Source organism: Chinchilla lanigera, unplaced genomic scaffold (genome assembly GCF_000276665.1).
Source record: "Chinchilla lanigera isolate Chin_1 unplaced genomic scaffold, ChiLan1.0 scaffold00069, whole genome shotgun sequence".
Lineage (NCBI taxonomy): Eukaryota > Metazoa > Chordata > Mammalia > Rodentia > Chinchillidae > Chinchilla > Chinchilla lanigera.
The window spans coordinates 12,275,781-12,294,034 of NW_004955470.1; the positions used below are offsets into that span (position 1 = coordinate 12,275,781).

The following is an 18,254-nucleotide window of genomic DNA, read 5'->3' on the forward strand; positions in this document are numbered from 1 at the left end:
TCCAGTTGTTCACACATTTGGTTTAGTTCTGTTATTTCTTTGCTGGTTTTTTTGTCTAGTTGATCTATCTCTTTGTCACAATGGGGTGTTAAAATCCCTTATTACAATTGTGTTATTACTTATTTGATTTTTCATGTCTGTTAAAATTTGCCTTATATAATTGGGTGCTCCTACATTTGGTGCATATATATTTATGATTGTTATCTCTTCCTCTTGCAGTTTTCCATTAACAAGAATATAGTGACCATCTTTATCTCTTTTGATTGTTGTTGGTTTGAAGTTTACCTTGTCTGCAAACAGAAAAGCCACTCCTCCTTTTTCTGGGTTCCTGTCATGTGGAGTATTGTTTTCCATCCTTTGGCTTTCGGTCTGTGGATTTCCTTTTGAGTTAAATGAGTTTCTTTTTTGTAGCATATTGTTGGATTTTGTTTCTTGATTCACTTTGCCAGTCTCTTCCTTTTGATTGGTGAATTGAGGCCATTTACATTAATGGCTATTAATGATATGTATTGACTCATCCTTGTCATGTTATTTTCCCACTGTTCTGTACTTACCCCCTCTTTAACTGCTTACCTTGCTTGGTAGTTCTTTTCTGTTGTTGGTCTTGAGATTGTGGTCATTTTTATCTCTTTGCAGAATATCTTTCAGTACCGTTTGTAGGATTGGTTTGGTGCTCATAGATTTCTTCAGTTGATCTTTGTCATGGAAGTATCTTATTTCTCCATCAATTTTGAAAGATAAATTTGCAGGGTACAGCAATCTGGGCTGGAAGTTGTTTTCTTTCAGGACCTGAAATACTTCACTCCCAGCTCTTCTTGACTTGATGATCTGTGTTGAGAAGTCTGCCATTATTCTGATGGGCTTTCCTTATAGGTGATCTGTTTCTTTTCTTTTTTTTTTGGTTTTTTTTTTTTGGTTTTTTTTTGGTTTTTCTCCGGTACCAGGAACCGAACTCACGACCTTGTGCTTGCCGGGCAAGCGCTTTTGCCGCTGAGCTAAGTCCCCAGCCCCTGTTTCTTTTCTTTAACAACTTTTAATATCCTGTGTATTTTGCTCAGTTTCTGGGATCTTTATTACTGTGTGTCTGGGTGTATATTTATTTTGGTTATGGCTAATTGGGGTTCTATATGCCTCACTTATGTGTATATAAGGTTCTTGTCCCATGCTTGGGAAATCTGCTATTACTGCTGCAGATAGTCTTTTTATGTCATTCATGTTGTTCCCTGTTCTTTCGTTGACACCTATCAGTCTTATATTGTCTTTCTTTGACTCATCTTGCAGCTGTTGAATTGTTATTTGCTGTTCCTTTGTTTGTTTTTGTCTTTTTGAGACAGGGTCTCCCTATGGAGTTCAGGCTGGCCTTGAGCTCACTTTGTAGCCCAGGCTGATCTCGAACTCACAACGATCCTCCTGCCTCAGCCTCCCAGGTGCTGGGATTACAGGCATGTGCTAGCACGCCTGGCTCCTTTGTTATTTTTAAGAGATCTTTTCTTTCACAATCACTGGCTGCAATGCTGTCTTCAAGGTCTGAGAGTCTTCTGTTTCATTCAAGTGGTTCTTCTAGCTTTCAGTGGGATTTTTAATTTCCTTAATGTCTCTTTGAATCTGTTTCATGCATTCTAATTCTTTCCTATAGTATTCATTCAAGGTTTCCGTCATTTTTCTGTGCTCCTCTATTTTTTTAATCTGTCTTCTTTGATGTGCCCAGTAATTCTTCCATTAGGTTGTCTTTTTTTTTTTTTTAACCTGAGCAATTATTTCTGATCTGATTTCCTGTATAGCCTGATGTAGTTGGTTCTTTACTTCAATTGCTATCATTTCAGAAATTTCAGGTGTGTAACTTCCATGTTCTTCCACGTTGACATTTCCTGGACTTGTTCTGGATGGGGTGTTTGGCTGAGATTGCATTTTGCTTCTTTTTTTTTTGTCATTTTCAAGTCTCCCTAGGTTTCCAGGGATTCAGGTTCATTCCTGAGATGGCCTGAGGGGAGCCAGAGGACCCAGGCACCCAGGCAGCTCTCCTAGGCTTCCCAAGTCCAAGGCCCATCCCTTGCTGGCAGCAGGGGGCGGGGCTGGAGGATCCGAGTCCCCAGGCAGCTCACCGAGGCTTCCCAAGTCCAGGGCCCCTCAGGAAGGTGGCGGCAGAGGTGGGCGGGAGGATCAGGGTTCCCAGGCAGCTCCCCGAGGCTTCCTGAGTCCAAGACCCCTCCCTCAGTGGTGGCAGGGGGCGGGGCTGGGGCTGAGGGATCTGGGACCCCAAGCAACTCACTAAGGCTCCCTTTGTCCAAGGCCCCTCAGGAAGGTGGTGGTGGGGCTGAGGTCTTTCTTTAAAGAATATTCTGTTCAGTTACTTCTGATGACATGAACTGGTGGAAAGAATCATTTTGCCTTTTTGGTTATTCTACTCCTTCATGCTTATGGTTCTCAAAATCATAGTAGTAGACTGGGTGGTAGCTGTCTCAAAGGTCATTTAGAGGCATTGTTATCCCAGAAGAAAGTCACCACACACCTATCTCAGAAAAAAAAAAAATTTTTTTTTCACATTTGGGACATCCTCAGTAGGTTGCCCAGGCTGGCCTCAGACTTGTGGTCCTCTCACCGCAGCCTCTCATGCTGTGGGGATTACTGATGTATGCCACTGTGCTTCACCTATCCAGAAGTTTATATGGGTGTACACACAAACACATGTACAGATAAGTAGGGTTTTAGCCAGTAGTTCATAGCCTCACATTTTTTTAAATGTATGCACCAGAGATCTAATATGGTTGATATCAGCAATTCAAAGCCATATTAGTACCAGAAAAATCCTTAGTCATTAATCATTTAAGAAAAATATTCAGAAGTATATATTACAACACCATATATTTTTTTTTTCTTCTGGTACCAGGAATCGAATTCACAACCTTGTGCTTGCCAGACAGGCGCTTTGCCGCTGAGCTAAATCCCCAGCCCCACAATATCATTTGATACAGTGTAATATTCATTCTTTTTTTCCAGTTGGGTGGGTATGGGGAATCAAACTAAGGACCTCATGCTTGCCAGGCAGGCATTGTGCTGCTGAGCTGTGTCCTTGGCCCCTTCATTCTTGATAGTGAAAAAGTGCAGTAAAGGGTACTTGGAATGTGGAAATAACAGGAAGGAGTCGGGTGTCCTCTCACCATTCGTGTGCAGTAGAGTAGTGGACGTGCTGATCGTGTGAAAAAATGGAGAAAATATTGGAAGGGAGTAAGGTTTTAATTTGAAGATGTTTATCTGTAGAACCTGAAGCACCCAATAAAAGAAAAAGGCGTAGTTAACACGATTATAGCAGAGATAATAAGTGCCATAATTAAAATGCAGAACTTGTCTGATTGGATGATCCAACTAAGTGCTGTCTACAGAAAGCCCACTTTAAATGTAAAGACAAATTGGTTAGGAGTAAGTGAGTAGAAAAGGATATGCTCTGTTAGTACTAATAAAAAGAAAGGTTGAGTCACTATACTAATAGTAGACAAAGTAAATTTTAGACGGACTATAAGACAGTGAGGGCTATCTCATGATTAAGTGGCCATTTTTGTTAAGAGAACATCATAATCCTTTATGTACCTAATAACATGAAGCTGAAAAACGAAATAGAGAAGTCCATAATTTTGGTCAGAAATTTCACATTCCTGAGTAATTTACAGAACAAATTTACAGAACAAATAGGCAGAAAGTAAAGAGTAGATGTGAACAGTGCTGTCAAACCAACTTCATCTGTTAGGAGAATCCACCTGCATAATCAAACCACATAACACACATTGTTTTTGAGTATGCACAGTTAGGCCGTATGTTTGTCCATAAAAGAAATCTTAAAACATTTGAGATTTCAAGTCATATGAAGAATATGCTCTGGCCACATGGAATTAAGTTAGAAATAAATAACAGAAAGCTTTCTAGGAAATCTCCAAATATTTGGGAGCTAAATAACACATTTCTGCATAATGCATGGGTGAAAGAAGAAGTCAAAAGAAAAATTAGGTTATTTTGAACCAAATGAAAATGAAAACAACGGGGCTGGGGATTTAGCTCAGCGGCAAAAGCGCCTGCCTGGCAAGTACAAGGTCGTGAGTTCGGTTCCCGGTACCAGAGAAAAACCAAAAAAACAAAAAACAAAAAACAAAAAACAAAAAAAAAAAGAAAATGAAAACAACATATAAAATCTGTGAAAAACGGCACTGAATGATGAAGAAAACAAATTAAGTCCGTATTAAATTCGAAGATAATAACACGAGAAAAAAACTGGAAAAGGTGAAGAATTGTAGAGAAAAAAAATCAGTGAAAACCAAAACACCCATCATTGAGAAGATTGATACTAGGTATGACTGAAAAATACAGTGTATGTTTGTTTTTTAATTACAGTAAAAAACACATTGCCATTAATTTCCCTCACTTCAAACATGTTTATCTCATAGCTCTTGCCCCTTTCTGAAGCAGCTCTGGAGGCCTCTATTTTGACTGTATACTTGCCCTGTCATGGCTGCCTCAGGGTCCTGAATTGATTGAAAACATTTCTCTTTCATGGTTATTTTTACTTTGAGGAAAGCCAGAAGACACGTGTGAGACCCAGTGAATGAAGTGGATGAGTACACTGTAATGTTTTAATGAGCCTGAGCCTGTCTTTCCATTAGATGGGATTAGGTAGCAATATTCACCTTTTTGTTTTGTAATCACAAAGATACACAGGAAAGAAGACTGCTGAAACTAACTGCTTCAGAAAGTGGGACCATAGTGATGGGATAAATATGTTTGAAGTGAGGGGAATTAATGACATTGTATCTTTTACTGTAACAAATTTTTAAAAATTGAAACTTTCACCATATGTTTTTATCACAAGTCTTCCCCCGCCTCCCCCCCCCCGCCCCGTACTAGAAATCGAACTCACAACCTTGCGCTTGCCAGGCAGTTGCTGTGCCGCTGAGCTAAATCCCCAACCCGTATCACAACTCTTGAATTGATAAGCCCCTTTCCAGGCTGAGGAAAACAAAAAGACAAATTACCATCATGAGAAATGTGAGAGGGACATCAGTATGTTCTGCATTCAAAAGAAAGGGGATGCTGGGTGTGGTGGCTGAGGCAGGGGGACCACTGTAAGAGGTTAAGGCCATCCTGAACTACATGTTGAGACCCTGTTTCAAAAAACAAGAAAAGAAAATGAAGAATTTGGAACAGCTCAATACGTCTAACAATTTAGAGGAATGGGCACATTATTAGATTTAAAATATCAGATCTTATTTATAACTTGAACTTGCTTATGTCTGTTGCAGAAATTGTATTTATAGTTACAAAGCTTCTCTCTGGGAACACTACATGATCATGTGGTTTTTCTAGTGAATTCTGCTGAGCATCTATGGAAAATAATTCTCCCAGAATTAAATATAAAATACTTACATATAAACATGTGGGAGAGAAAGATGAAAAAAAAAGTAGATTTGTACATTAAACCTATAAAATTGGTTAGAGAAGTTAAAGAGGACCTGAACAAATCTTTCGTTTATTTATGTTTGCAGTGCTGGGGATGGAGCCCAGGGTCTTGGTATGCCAGGCAGGTGCTATACCACTGAGCTACATCCTCAGCCCAAGGGGAACAAAATAAATGGGCAGGTGGCTTGTTCATGGGTCAGAAGACTTAAATTGATCTGTAGATTCAAAGCAGTGCCAATCAAAATCACATTATGATTAGGGTAAAAATTGATAAAGTTGATGAATTTTTGATCAGTTTCTTAGGTAGAAATTGATAAGCTGATTTTAAATTTCATATAGACGTATAGAGGACTTAGAATACTCAAAACAACTCTGAGGGGAAAACACACATTTTGATTGTGCGACACACCACCTGCCTTCTGAATCGCTTGTTCTTGTTGTGAAGATAGCCTTCAGGAGGGCAGACCAGAGAGCCCAAAAATGATGGCCAGCTTGTGCTCAGTGAGGTCCCCAACAATTCTGTAGGGAAAGGATGTTCCTTTTTTCAAATGGTGCTGGGTTAGTGGTGCATCCACATGCAGGAAAAGAATAAAAGGAGCTTCAACTCTACAATACATACAGAACTTAACCAAGTAGTCTGGGAACATAATTAAGCAGAAACCATAAAATCTCTAAAAGTAAATACCCAAGACTATTTAATGACCTTGGATTGGCAGATTTTTCCGAAATAGAGCACAGTTATTGTGACTAGAAAAAATAAACCGGACTTCATCAAAATCTAAAATTTTATTTTTTAAAGACTTTTTTTTAAAAATGAAACTTCTAGTCTTGGACTGCAAGACATTACTTGCAAATTGTGTATCTGAGAAAAGGCTTATGTTTAGAATGTTAAAGACTCCTACAACTCAGAGAAACCAGTAAAAGGGAGGAAGATTTGAACAGAGCCCTCATGGAGACCCTGTGGAGAGCAGACACGGCATGAAGACGTTCAGCATCACTGCCCCTCAGGAAGTGGCAGGCCGAAGCCAGGGTGACTCCCTGTGGGCTGTGGCCTGCGATCAGGCCTGACCCTAGGGAGCACCGTGAGGCAGAAGCCCCTGGACTCCTCCTCAGTGGGGCAGGTTGCGAGATGGTGAGATAGCTTAGGGGACAGTCAGCAGTGTCTTGAATGGTAAGCGTGCCTGTCACCTATTTTACTCCGTGTGTTTTCCCAAGGAAGACAACAGCATGTGCTAAGGAAAGATTTGTTCACAGCTTGTTCACAGCTGCTCTGTAACAGCCCAAACTGAAAACAACGAAATGTCCATCGAAAAGTGGATGGAGAAACAAATGGTGTTAGAGCCACAGAGCAGATGCTATTCAGCAACAAGAAGGAACATTGTTGACACCATGCAGCAGCACACATGATCTCCCTGTGGGCGTCGGGTGACAGCGCTGGATAAGCAGTGCACCTTGACTGTGACTGCATTTACATGACATTCTAGAAAATGCAAGGTAACCTCACGGTGGCAGAAAGCAGTACAGCCTGTAATGGCAGGAAGTGTATGTAGCCCATGATGCCAGGACCCTGAAGTGATGCGGGGGCAGGGTGATTTTGAGGGATAGCACACAGGAGGCATGCAAGGTTTGGGGGTGGTTGTGGGTATAGGTTCACAGGCATGAAAACTAATGTATACTTCAAATGTATAAGTTGTTTATGTGGTTAGACTTTGCTAAAGCTAGAAAACAATGCACGCACGTACTAATGAGACGTAATACTGCTACTTAGGAACAAAAGGAAGTGCACAGGAGTTCCAGAGGTGATGTAATTAGCAGCCTCGTTCATGGTCTCTGCTGCTTCCTGAGTCGTAAGACCCTTCTGTATGCTGTACTCACACCTATGTGCTTTGACTTTTAATGACAAATTTACTTCATTTAACTTCCATGACTGTACATATAGATGCAATTCTTGGTCCTGTTTAGCTTCATTTACTTCCTAGCCAACCGGCATTTAACCCTGCTTCTTGGTTCCTCCTTTTGCCACTACAAATGATGACACATTTTCAAAATGTATCTGATACGTTAGAGCTTTTTACATTACAGTAAGTATGCCAAGTTTAGATAGAAGAAAGAATCTGTGCATTTGGAGTTTATTAATTTTATTTATTTTTCATTTATTTATGATTTTTTGGAGACAGGGTCTTGCTATGCAGTGCAGGCTGGCCTTGAACTCACTGTGTAGCCCGGGCTGGTCTTGAACTCTGCAACCTTCCTTCCTCAGGATGTGCCACCACACCCGCTGTATTTCAGCAGACATGTCCAAATTCTTTCTCAAAGATTGTAGCTGTTGTATCCTTGCAGCTGTATCAGTCATGAAGTTTTGTAAAACCCCCATTCCAGATCTTAGTGTTATTGCTCTTTTAATCTCCCCAAGTAAAAGTGTGTTTATATGATTTTTATTCACATCCTGTTCATATGTTAAGCTTGACCATGTTATATTTTTTGTGTGATTTGCATTTTCTCTAAATTTTCTGTTCATGTATTCAGTCTTTTTTGTATTAGATGATTTGTTTTTTGTTATTTTTAAAGAATAATGTAGATCCTCTGTCTCTCATATTTGATACAAATTTTTCTAGTGTGTCACATTTGTGACTGACTTTGCCAGACTAATGTTTTAAATTCTGTTAGTTAAATGATACCTGCTGTGTTTCCTGAGTTTCCTGCTTAGTCTATAGCTTACGAAGTGCCCCAGCCACTCGGGTGCTGAGGGCTGGTCTCAGCTCTCTCAGTGTGTGGAGGTAAGGCTCCAGCTGTGACTGCATTGTGGGGACCGACCAAGGCCAACCCTAGACGTCATGTGATCGTTAGTAATGGAGTCTCCACCCAGAGGTCACATGTTATCTCTTGCTCATCCTACTCACTTTATGACCACCTCAATTTTTTTTTGTCCAATTCCTCAGTTATTTTAATGTTTAAAAATTTAAAATTTTTTTTTCAGCCAAAGATACCTGTGTGTGTGTGTGTGTGTGTGTGTGTGTGTGTCTGTGTGTGTGTCTGTGTGTGTGTCTGTGTGTCTGTGTCTGGTATTAATGGGAATTGAACCAGAATCTTTGGACTGAGTTACAGCTCCAGCCTTTTTTTATTCGAGACAGGGTTTTGCTAAGTTGCTCAGCTGGACTGGAATTTGTTTTTTTGTGTTTTTTTTTTTTCGGTTTTTATCCGGTACCGGGAACCGAACTCACGACCTTGCGCTTGCCAGGCAGGCGCTTTGCCGCTGAGCTAAATCCCCAGTCCTGGACTGGAATTTGTGATCCTGCTGCCGTAGCTTCCCAGAGTGTTGGAACTGCAGGTGTGCACCACCATGCCCAGCTCCCAGAGATGCCTCTTTATAAAACCAGTTTAAGCACTTCTCTATCCTGTAGCTTTTTGTTGTTTTGTTTTTGTTTTTGTTTTGAGATAGGGTCTTGCTATGTAGCCCAGGCTAACCTTGAACTCGCTGTATAGCCAAGGGTGGCCTGGAACTCGTGGCTGTCCTGCTTCAGCCTCTTGAGTGCTGGGATTACAGATGTGTGCCACTACGCCCTGCCCAGCTCTGTAGCTGTGGAGGAGGACATTTTTTAGTTACTATTTTGTGTATTGCCTGAGGCCTGACCAAGCCATGATTGTTGGGTTCTGGAAGAAGTCTAGCATAAGCATGGTAAGCTCCAGGATCAGTAGGTGCTTTGCTGAGATATGGGCGATAGCATGATGGCCTACGGGTCAGGTCGCATTCCTGTGACAACTGAGTTGCATTGTCCTTGCTAAAACAGTTGGTACCCTGCAATTCCTCTGCTGCCTCCTTGGTGGATTTTTGACTAAAAGGTTGCTGAAGATGGTAATCAGGGGGCAGTCAGTCCTAGAGGCTGCTAGCGCCTGATCACAGAATTTTGGCTCTCTTGGTTTTCTCTTTTCTTACACATCTGCAGGCACCTACTTCGGGGGATCTGTTCACCCCGGACAGAGTTGGATAGGGAGTCTGACATGTAGCCTTTTGAGAAAAGCTTCTATGAGGAGATAGAAAACTTCTGAACGGCTTTAATGAGTTTTTTGTTGCTGTTTCTGAAAAGTGCTTACATCTTAAAATGTACTTTTAAATTCAGGATATGAGATAGCAGTTGTAAAACCAGACTAACTTTAATTTTGTCATATTTAGAAATACAGACCTTCGTTTTACCTTCCGCCTCGGTGCGTGAACAGTACACAGTCCATGCTGGCCTTGTGTTGAACGTTGGTGTGGTTGTCCGTCCTCGTGTGGAGGTGGCCGAGGACTGGCTGCTCACGTGCTGTGAATTGCAGTCCTTTCTGAAGTGCATTCTGCTCTTGGCCACCACCAAAATGCGTCGCAGCCTTTAATGGAATTTACTGCAAGGAAGTACTAGAAAAAGAAGAAGTTCACAGTGTTAAGGTGCTGTTTATAATGAGGAAAAAGGAGGCCAGGAAGATAGTTCAGTGACACAGAGCCAGCACAAGGGCCTGAGTTTGATTCTCGGTACCAAAGACGATAATGAGGGAAAAGAACTGGCAGCAGCAGAGCTGACGTTGAGTTGTGCGGGAGCCCACCCAGTACCTTGTGCCGCTGTGCAAACGCACCCCTCCCCGCCGGGTCCACTCGGATCTGTCCCCAGAGGGGAGGCCGTCTTCAGAGGAGGCGCGAGCATTGGAAACTGTTGTCCAGACACTGGCCCACCACAGTGCTCCTGCGCATGGCACGGTGTGTGCCGTCTGCGTTGTTGGTGGGCAGATGTGGGCATTACGGAAGGGGTTCAGTACACACACTGATCTGTGAGTTCAGTTGTGAGGCAGTTGTGGAGAGAGGTCCTAGGGGTCTTAGCTGATAAAAGTTACTTGGTTTAGGGGCAGGTTTCTTCTATGTGTAATTGAATATATTCTATTATTTATGAATGTGTGATTAGAGCTAATTCTGCCCTGCCCTACTTGGCTTTTTTTTTTTTCCCCTGGTACTGGGAATCGAACTCACGACCTTGCGCTTGCCGGACAGGCGCTGTGGCGCTGAGCTAAATCCCCAGCCCCTGCTGCTTGGCAGTTGGCCCTCAGTTTCTAAAGGTGTGTGTATTTTTAAGGTATGTACTTGGGCTTCAGCTTAGAGAAATGTTCTCAAACACAGATAGTAGGAAGCCATTGCAGTGCAGTAATTAAGAACTTGAGCTCTCTAGTTGAAAGTAACATTTCCCTCAGCTTTACCAGGAGCCCTGTGCCTCTGGGCAGAGCACTTTGTTGTTTCTGCCCCAGTTTTGCTCTTTGAAGATTAAACAAGATAATTCATAATAAGGTTTAGCAGAAATCTGGCATATAATTCTTTTTTTTTTTTTTTTGTCTTTTTGAGACAAGGACTTGCTATGCAGTTCGGGCTGGCCTTGACCTCACTTTGTAGCCCAGGCAGGCCTCAAACTCACAAACAATCCTTGTGCCTCAGCCTCCCAAGTGCTGGGATTACGGACATGTGCCACCACGCCTGGCTAATAAGCCTTAATAAGTTAGCTGCTGCCGTTATTAGTAGACATAATTGTTCATAATATAACTTGAGTTAGGACTGAAATTAAAATCTGTTAATTAAGATTTACAGTAGCTGTCTGTTGCTGTCTGATAAGCCACCAAACAATTAGAAATCTTAGAACAGCTGGTGTGGTGGTGCACACCTGTAATTCTAGCACTTGGGAGGCTGTGGCAGGAGGATCATTGCGAGTTCGAGACCAGCCTGGGCTACAAAGTGAGCTCAAGGCCAGCCTGAATTGGGTAGTGACATCCTGTCTCAAAAAGAAAAAAAAAAAAAACTTAGAACAACAAGCATTTTATTTACTACAATTCTTTAGGGAGTTGTTAGCCAGGCTCTGTGGGCACAGACCAGGTGGGCACAAAGCTCCTAACCACAGGCTCCAGACCACGGGCTCCTAGATAGGCTCCCTGACCACGGACTCCTGGCCACAGGCTGGTCCCGCTGTACCTTCCAGCCAGCAGTGGGTGAACCAGGTTTCTAGGGGTGCAGAGAATCTGCTCATCCCTTAAATCTACCATATAGATGAAGTAATGGAAAGCTGTATTTCATACTGATTAAGATTAATAGATTGACTTTTAGTAAAAAATAAAAAGGGTATATTTTTATTTTTTTTTATTTTAAAGAGTAAAAGAAGGACAACAGAGCAGTAGGGGGACACACCGAATTACAGACAAAGTGGTAGGACATTATCAATGGTTGTTACTTTACCTGTTGGGATCTTTAAGACAATTTCTCAGGAAAACAAATAAATAATATTGAGTTACAGGCAGAAATGGCAGGAAATTATCAATGGTTGTTGTACTGTATCTTGGTTTCTCCAGAGTGGTCTCTAGGGAAAACAAATAGAGCTATACAGGAGTGATCAATCAAATAATCATTGACTATTCTCGATGGTTGTTGTTGAAAACACATAGTAACAAATGTATGTCCATTTACGAAATAGCATAGGAGCAATACAAACATTACAGAGTTATGGACAGATTGGTAGGAAATCATCAATGGCTGGTGCAATACACGTTGGCATCCTCAAAGTGGTTTCTCAGGAAAACAGAGATGTGCAGGAAAGATCCAACAAGTGGTTACAGCCCAAGGGTTGTGAAAAATAGCGGGTTACCTCCTCATCAGTGAGTCCCCTCACTGAGGTGTAATGGCTGGAAGGAAGGCCAGGATTGAAAAGAAGGACCGAGAGACCAGCACCAGTGTCCAGCAACGGGCTGTCCACTTTGTCCTCTATACTCATGATGTCACGGGGCTCCTCCTTGGAGACAACGGTCCTCCATGAAGGTGGTTCTACACAATCTGAATGTTGGGCACCCATGTAATCCATGAAGTCTCGGTGCAGACCTCTCCGGAGCTCCACTTGCTCCTCCACCGCACCCCGCACAGTTAGGGGAAGAATGGCCTCCAGGGCGTCTGCCCGGGTGTTGCGCAAGGTCCTCCCGGCTTCCAGCTCCCTAGTGGCTCCCGTGTCCCCAGTCGTCGGGTGTCAGTACTCTCGTGTTCTCCGAGTCCTTGTTCTTCAGCTGCTCCACCACTGACTCCAGACCTTTCTGGTTCTCAAGGGCAGGGCCAAGAGCAACCCGCTGTGTGGCATGTTTTCCCAGAGGTTTCTCCCTGTTGGAGTGGTTCAGGCATGTCGCGGGCGGGCCTGTTGTGTCAGTGCTTCTCTGTGGCGTGGCGGTTCTCGGCCCGAGGGCCGGAGCACGTCTCCACGCCGCTTCCCGGTGCCTGCTGCCTGCCTTTCCGGGCACCAGCTGCTTGGCCACCACGGTGGGGCCCCGGCACAGTGGGGTCTGCGCCAAAAGATACATTTAAACGTCAGGACCTTTTGAAAAGAACCAGTAAAATAGCATATTTACGAGAGGAAGTTTTGGTTATAATTAATAACACTTCAAATATACTTTTGGAAGTTAAATTGGTCTTATTTTTTTAAGAATTGCACTATTAGAAAATTTGCCAGACATGGTGGTGCATGCCTGTAATCCCAGCACTCGGGAGGCTGTGGCAGGAGGGTGGTTGTGAGTTCAAGGCCAGCCTGGGCTACAAAGTGACTTCAAGACCAGCCTGAACTGTCTCAAAAAAACCCCGAAAAAACAAAACAAAAAGAAAAATTAAGATGAGTACATGTTTATCTGTAAAAGGTAAGGTCACTTTTTCAAAAATAATGAAAAACTATTAAAGGATATTATTGTAAACTTGCAAATTTATTTATTTTTAATTTTTTGGTACCAGGAATTGAACTCAAGACCTTACCTTTAACAGGCAGGCGCTTGTGCCACTGAGCTATATCCCTGGCCCAAAGCTTGCAAATTTAAAAAAGAAAGTAGTCAACCTAAAACCTTGGTAATAATGTATATTAATAAGAAGTAATTTGTGTCAGATACATTAGGTGGCGCTGTGACAAAACTTTTGATTCTGTAACAAGTTCAGTATTCATCTAGTTTTTTGCCTGTATTGTTGCTAATAAACAAATAAATAAACTTTGCTTAACTTAGTATACATTTGCAGTGTTTATTTTTTAATTGTAGAATTGTGTTGGTTTGGGGTTTTTTGCAAGGGAGAACAATATAATACAGGACACATATTTTAAGATTATTTATAATAGTCACCCAAAGAATCATATACGAGAGAGTGCAAGAAATCTGTCCACACACTATAGACTAGGAATCCAGGCTGGGACCTGCGATAATGTCCTACATGAGTCCAGCTGAAGACCTAGAGCTCATAACAATGCCTCCCACGAGTCCAATTGGAGGCCCAGAGCCCATGACAATATCCTATGTAGGTCTGTTTCACGGATCTGCAGGCCCAAAGGTCAGTGGTGGAATCTAGGAAGTCTGTGCCAGCAGGATGAAAGAACTGTGCTAGCAGGCTGAGGGATCAGCACTGGAGCCAGGAAGGGATGCTCAGAAGAACCAGAGCTCCACCAAAAGATACCACAGCCGCCATCAGCAACAGTGAGGTCCCGAGCTCCTCCGATGATCAAGATGGCCGAGTTCCCATCCGGGAAGCCAATGCAACAAGTTTCTCCAGGAGCCCTGCAGTGTACCATCTTCCCCACCGGAGCCAGGAAGCAATGTTCGAAGTGAGGACCAGAGCTCCCCCAAAGTGAACCAAAGCCATTCTCAGTACCAACGAGCTCCTCTGAGGATGAAAACAGCGAAGTTCACCAGGAAAGCCAGCATGACGAGCTCCTCCAAAACAACCAAACAGCTCCTTACAGCTTCTGTCAGCTCCCAACAGCCTTTGCTCCCAACAGTCTAACTTCTCCAGTTCTACCTCTTACACTGTTGGCAAGTCCTCAGGTGGGCCTCGCACACCCAACATCACGCTTACTCAGTTCAGCTGGGGGTTATAAGTTGACCACCAGTGGTCAAGCCACCACAAGAATTAAGTGCAATGATGGTAGTGTTCCTTGAACTAAGTTCTACCAAATGTAAAAATAGAGTGACTGTACGTGGGCTGGAAAGTGCAGGTCTTTCTCAAAAATCCCTTCATTGTAATATCCTACCAGTTACTGTCAGCATCTCACATTAACCATTTCTTTAATGGTTAGCACAGCTGCAGGCTGGAGGCTGCTGTGCTGCAGCACCTCCAGGGGCTTCAGACCTTTTCTGGGGATGGCGCTCGGCAGGGACAGTGTTTTATCCCTGGATGGGAAGTGGGAGGAGGTTTTACATTTCAGAGCACAAGCTCCCACTGCCCTGCGACAGTGATGGTGACATTAGTGATGGCACGGTCCTAGGGAGTCTGCTCACATCAGTGTCTCATCTTGACTCAGCCTCCTCATGGCCTGTGGAGCATGGTGATAGAGTTCTAGGGTTGCCCCAGCAGGTGCTATCATGGCACCATCCTTGCTAAAGCTTTGCTCCAGCCTTAGTGACAGATGCGACACAGAAGGCAGCATACCAGCGTGCGTCCTGTCTCCTGCAGTTGTCTCTGAGTGGCATGGTGTTTCCTCTTCAGTATGAGACAGAAATCCTTTCCCAAAACCACTTGGCAAGTTTGTATAAACTTATGTTTTGAAATAGGTAAGTATTTAAGTTATAACAAAAAATACAATTTTAGAAGCTGTTGGAAATAGAGAAATAGTAATGCTGTTTAAATATTTGGAAGTGTGTAGTTACCAAATATGTAAAATACTACTCATGATATTTAATATTAATGATTTTCTTTGTTGATATAGGAAAGGAACTTAGTTATTTTAGTGCTGAAATACAGAAATTCTAAGTGGGATTTACTCCACCACAGTGTGATGCCTCTCCCCTTCCCGTCTGGGTTCTAACAAGTTGGGGGAGTGGGTCTGGGCTCACCGGCCGCTCCATGCCCTGAATCTTCACGCCTTGCTTTGGCTTTGGTGATGACGCTCTGCACCTGTTTACGTAGCTGTTGAGATGCCGGTCACTGACACGGGTGGGCTTCCCTTATTTTCCAGCTGACTACCTGGCCCAGGCGTTTGACTCCCTTTGCGTGGACTTGAAGACAGATGAAGGGAAAGCCTTGTTTCTGGAGTACCAAGCAGTTCCAGTGGTTCTGGGGCATCTGCGGATATCCAGCAAGGGCCTCCTCTCCAATGTCATTGACAGTTTGCTGCAGATGACGGTAGAGTCCAGTAAGTTCTGAAGTTTCAGTTGTGTGGGGAAGTGAAAGTGGGGTGATCTTCTTGTCCTCATGTGGTCTGAGTATGTAAACCACACATCAGACATTCCTGCTCTGTATCATTCAGATGCCTAAAAACACACAGCGGTTGTCTATTTGAGTCGCGAATGACATCTCTGAGTTAAAATGAGCTCTTGTCTGGATCCTCATACCAGCACGCTGCTGTGGCCTCTTCTGTGAGCGCAGTGCAGGGGCCTGGTGAGCCTCTCGCCCTCTTCTGTCCCAGGATGCTCTCTGTTTGCTTGAGGGAGTGGGGGTACTTAATACGTCTCCATCCGAGTGACAGCGGTGACAGAGACATGTCCTGCTGTTGCCCCTCCGGGACCTGTACCGTGCTTTGGAGACGCTTGCACTCTTCATCTCGTCTTGTGATATTCTAGGAGCTGTAGGAACTTCTCTTCCTGTTGTTTGTGTAGGTGTGGGGAGTTCTGTTGCTTGCTGTGAATGGTTCTCGGTTGGCATGGGAAGGTACGGGCTGCCGCATGGGTGCTTTGATTTGCTTCTGTTTGCTGCTGTCGCCGGTGCTCTTCCACCCTCTCCACTTGGAGTGCTTCACCGTGTTGCTTGCGTAATTCTTGTTTGTAGTCTTCCTTCCTCTCTGTTCCTCTTTCCTCTGCAACACTTCTCAGAATAAACAGTTCCTGCAGTGGTGGACACCGAGTGAAAAACCTCTGTTGCACCTGGCAGTTGGTGCCCGTGGGCTCAGTGCAGAGTGCAGAGTGCGACTGGTGAGGGGCATCCGAGGCGGGGCCACATTCTCGGCTCACTCTCTGTGGTGTTGATTTTCTTTCTCAGCATCCTGCGCAGGAAGCCTGACAGGGAAACCAAGGCCTAGAAAAATGAGGCAAGTTTCCCAGGAATCTCCCAGCTGTGCAGAGGGTGGTGTGAGACGGGAAAGTGAGGTCTCGACTCTGGACTTCAGGCTCACTGTGCTGTAGCTCTCTGACCAGGTTTTCCAGGTCATTATTTTTCTCCTGCTCCAAATGTCAGTGTGTTCAGCTTTTGACTGGAGGTTCGGATGGTGATTCAGGTGCGGGTCTGGCTGCTTGGGTGAGGGATTTGGAACTTGGTACCTCAGCTAATGTGAAGAGTAGAACAAAATATTTAAAGACTAAGTTTCCATTTTTTTTTTTTTTTTTTTTGGTCTTTTTGAGACAGGGTCTCCCTAGGCAGTTCAGGCTGACCTTGAGCTCGCTTTGTAGCCCAGGCTGGTCTCGAACTAGCAACGATCCTCCTGCCTCAGCCTCCCGAGTGCTGGGATTACAGGCGTGCGCCACCATGCCCGGCTGACTAGGTTTCCATCTTGCTTTTTAGAAATTTGTTATTTTAATGAGAAAAACAAAAGTCCTAACAGACACAAATGTCTGTGAGAAGCAGATCTTTCTGAATATGTTAGTGGAAGTCAACTTATTCTCTTTGTAGTTGAAGAAAAACTAAATACAGTGATACCTCAGTTCACAAACTAGGTTCTCTCTGTGATTCTCGTTGCAGAGTGCACTAGATGAGAACACGTTCAATCTCCCCACAAGGTCAGCATTGAACCTAAGCATTCGGTTCTTGTCCATCTGGATTTGTAACCAGAATCATGGAAAGAGAAGTTTGTGAACCCAGATACCACTGTATAACCTAATGATATAGCTGAGTGCAGGGACTATAACCTAATGAGGTGCTGAGTGCAGGGACTCTGGCTCCACTGTGCACATTGAGAAACTGTGTCAAGTTGGCCGTGGGTGCCCGGGCTTCTGCGCTTGTCCGTGTTTGCCCTGGACTGGGGAGGAGAAACAGGGCTGGGTCCCAGCTGGCAGTGAAAGGAAGGCTGGACCAGGCCTCTTGACACTGACTGGAGCGGTCCTGTCTGTTCCCACGCCCATGTGCTCAGCTGCTATGCTTTGAAAGCTGCTCAGATGCATTTCTGCAAGTAAAGTAGGATAGGCGTCTGGCTTCATCTCGAGATGCATGTTGGGAGCCTGATTTTCTGAGGTTGCAGGCTTGTGCTGTCTCTTTTTGGCGCGATAACATCATGTCGTAACTTGGTGGTGTTGCTTTCAGAAACTGCAGTTTCTTCCTCTTTCTGTCGGTGGCTGAAAGTTGTAACTCACTCACCTGGGCTGAGCTAGGTAAGAATCTGAGTCCTTTGTTACAAAGAGTCCTTCCCTTTTCTTGTCAGACCTAATTTAAATAGAGGGATTCATGTTCCTGTTCTTTATTCTCTCCTATGGCCTAGAAACGGAATTATCTGGGTAAGAGGTACTGTTTGCAGGTTTTTAAAAAAAGTATATTTTTACTATAAAAATAATAAATTTGGAAAACTACAGAGTGGTAAAGATGGAGGACATTAGGGAAAAAAAAGTTAGTCAAGAAATACCAAGTTTCAGTTGGGAAGAACAAGTTTGAGAGGTCTGTTGGGTGACAAGATACTGTAGTTAAAGATAGTGTATCCTATACTTGAAAGTTACTGTTCCACCAGAAAGAATGATACGCCATTTCAGTAGGTGTCAGAACATTGTGGTAAACACCAAAATGATATAGTTTTTATTTTCAATTTTAAAAGAAAATTGCAGAAAAGCAAATTCAAGGATCAGCTCACACGTGTGCATATTTGCTTCCTGTTGTGGTGGCC

The 18,254-nt window shown here is 43.6% G+C and overlaps 1 protein-coding gene across 2 annotated transcripts in view; it reads left to right on the forward strand.

Annotated features, from left to right (window-relative positions):
- Ccdc138 (coiled-coil domain containing 138) overlaps positions 1–18,254 on the forward strand; it is a gene marked incomplete in the record, with an annotated part of 55,821 nt that overhangs the window by 26,502 nt on the left and 11,065 nt on the right. The window contains 1 exon segment of one of the 2 annotated variants that reach the window (XM_013522754.1): positions 15,411–15,587. Coding sequence (XP_013378208.1) covers positions 15,411–15,587 — 177 coding nt within the window. 2 annotated transcript variants of the gene reach the window in all.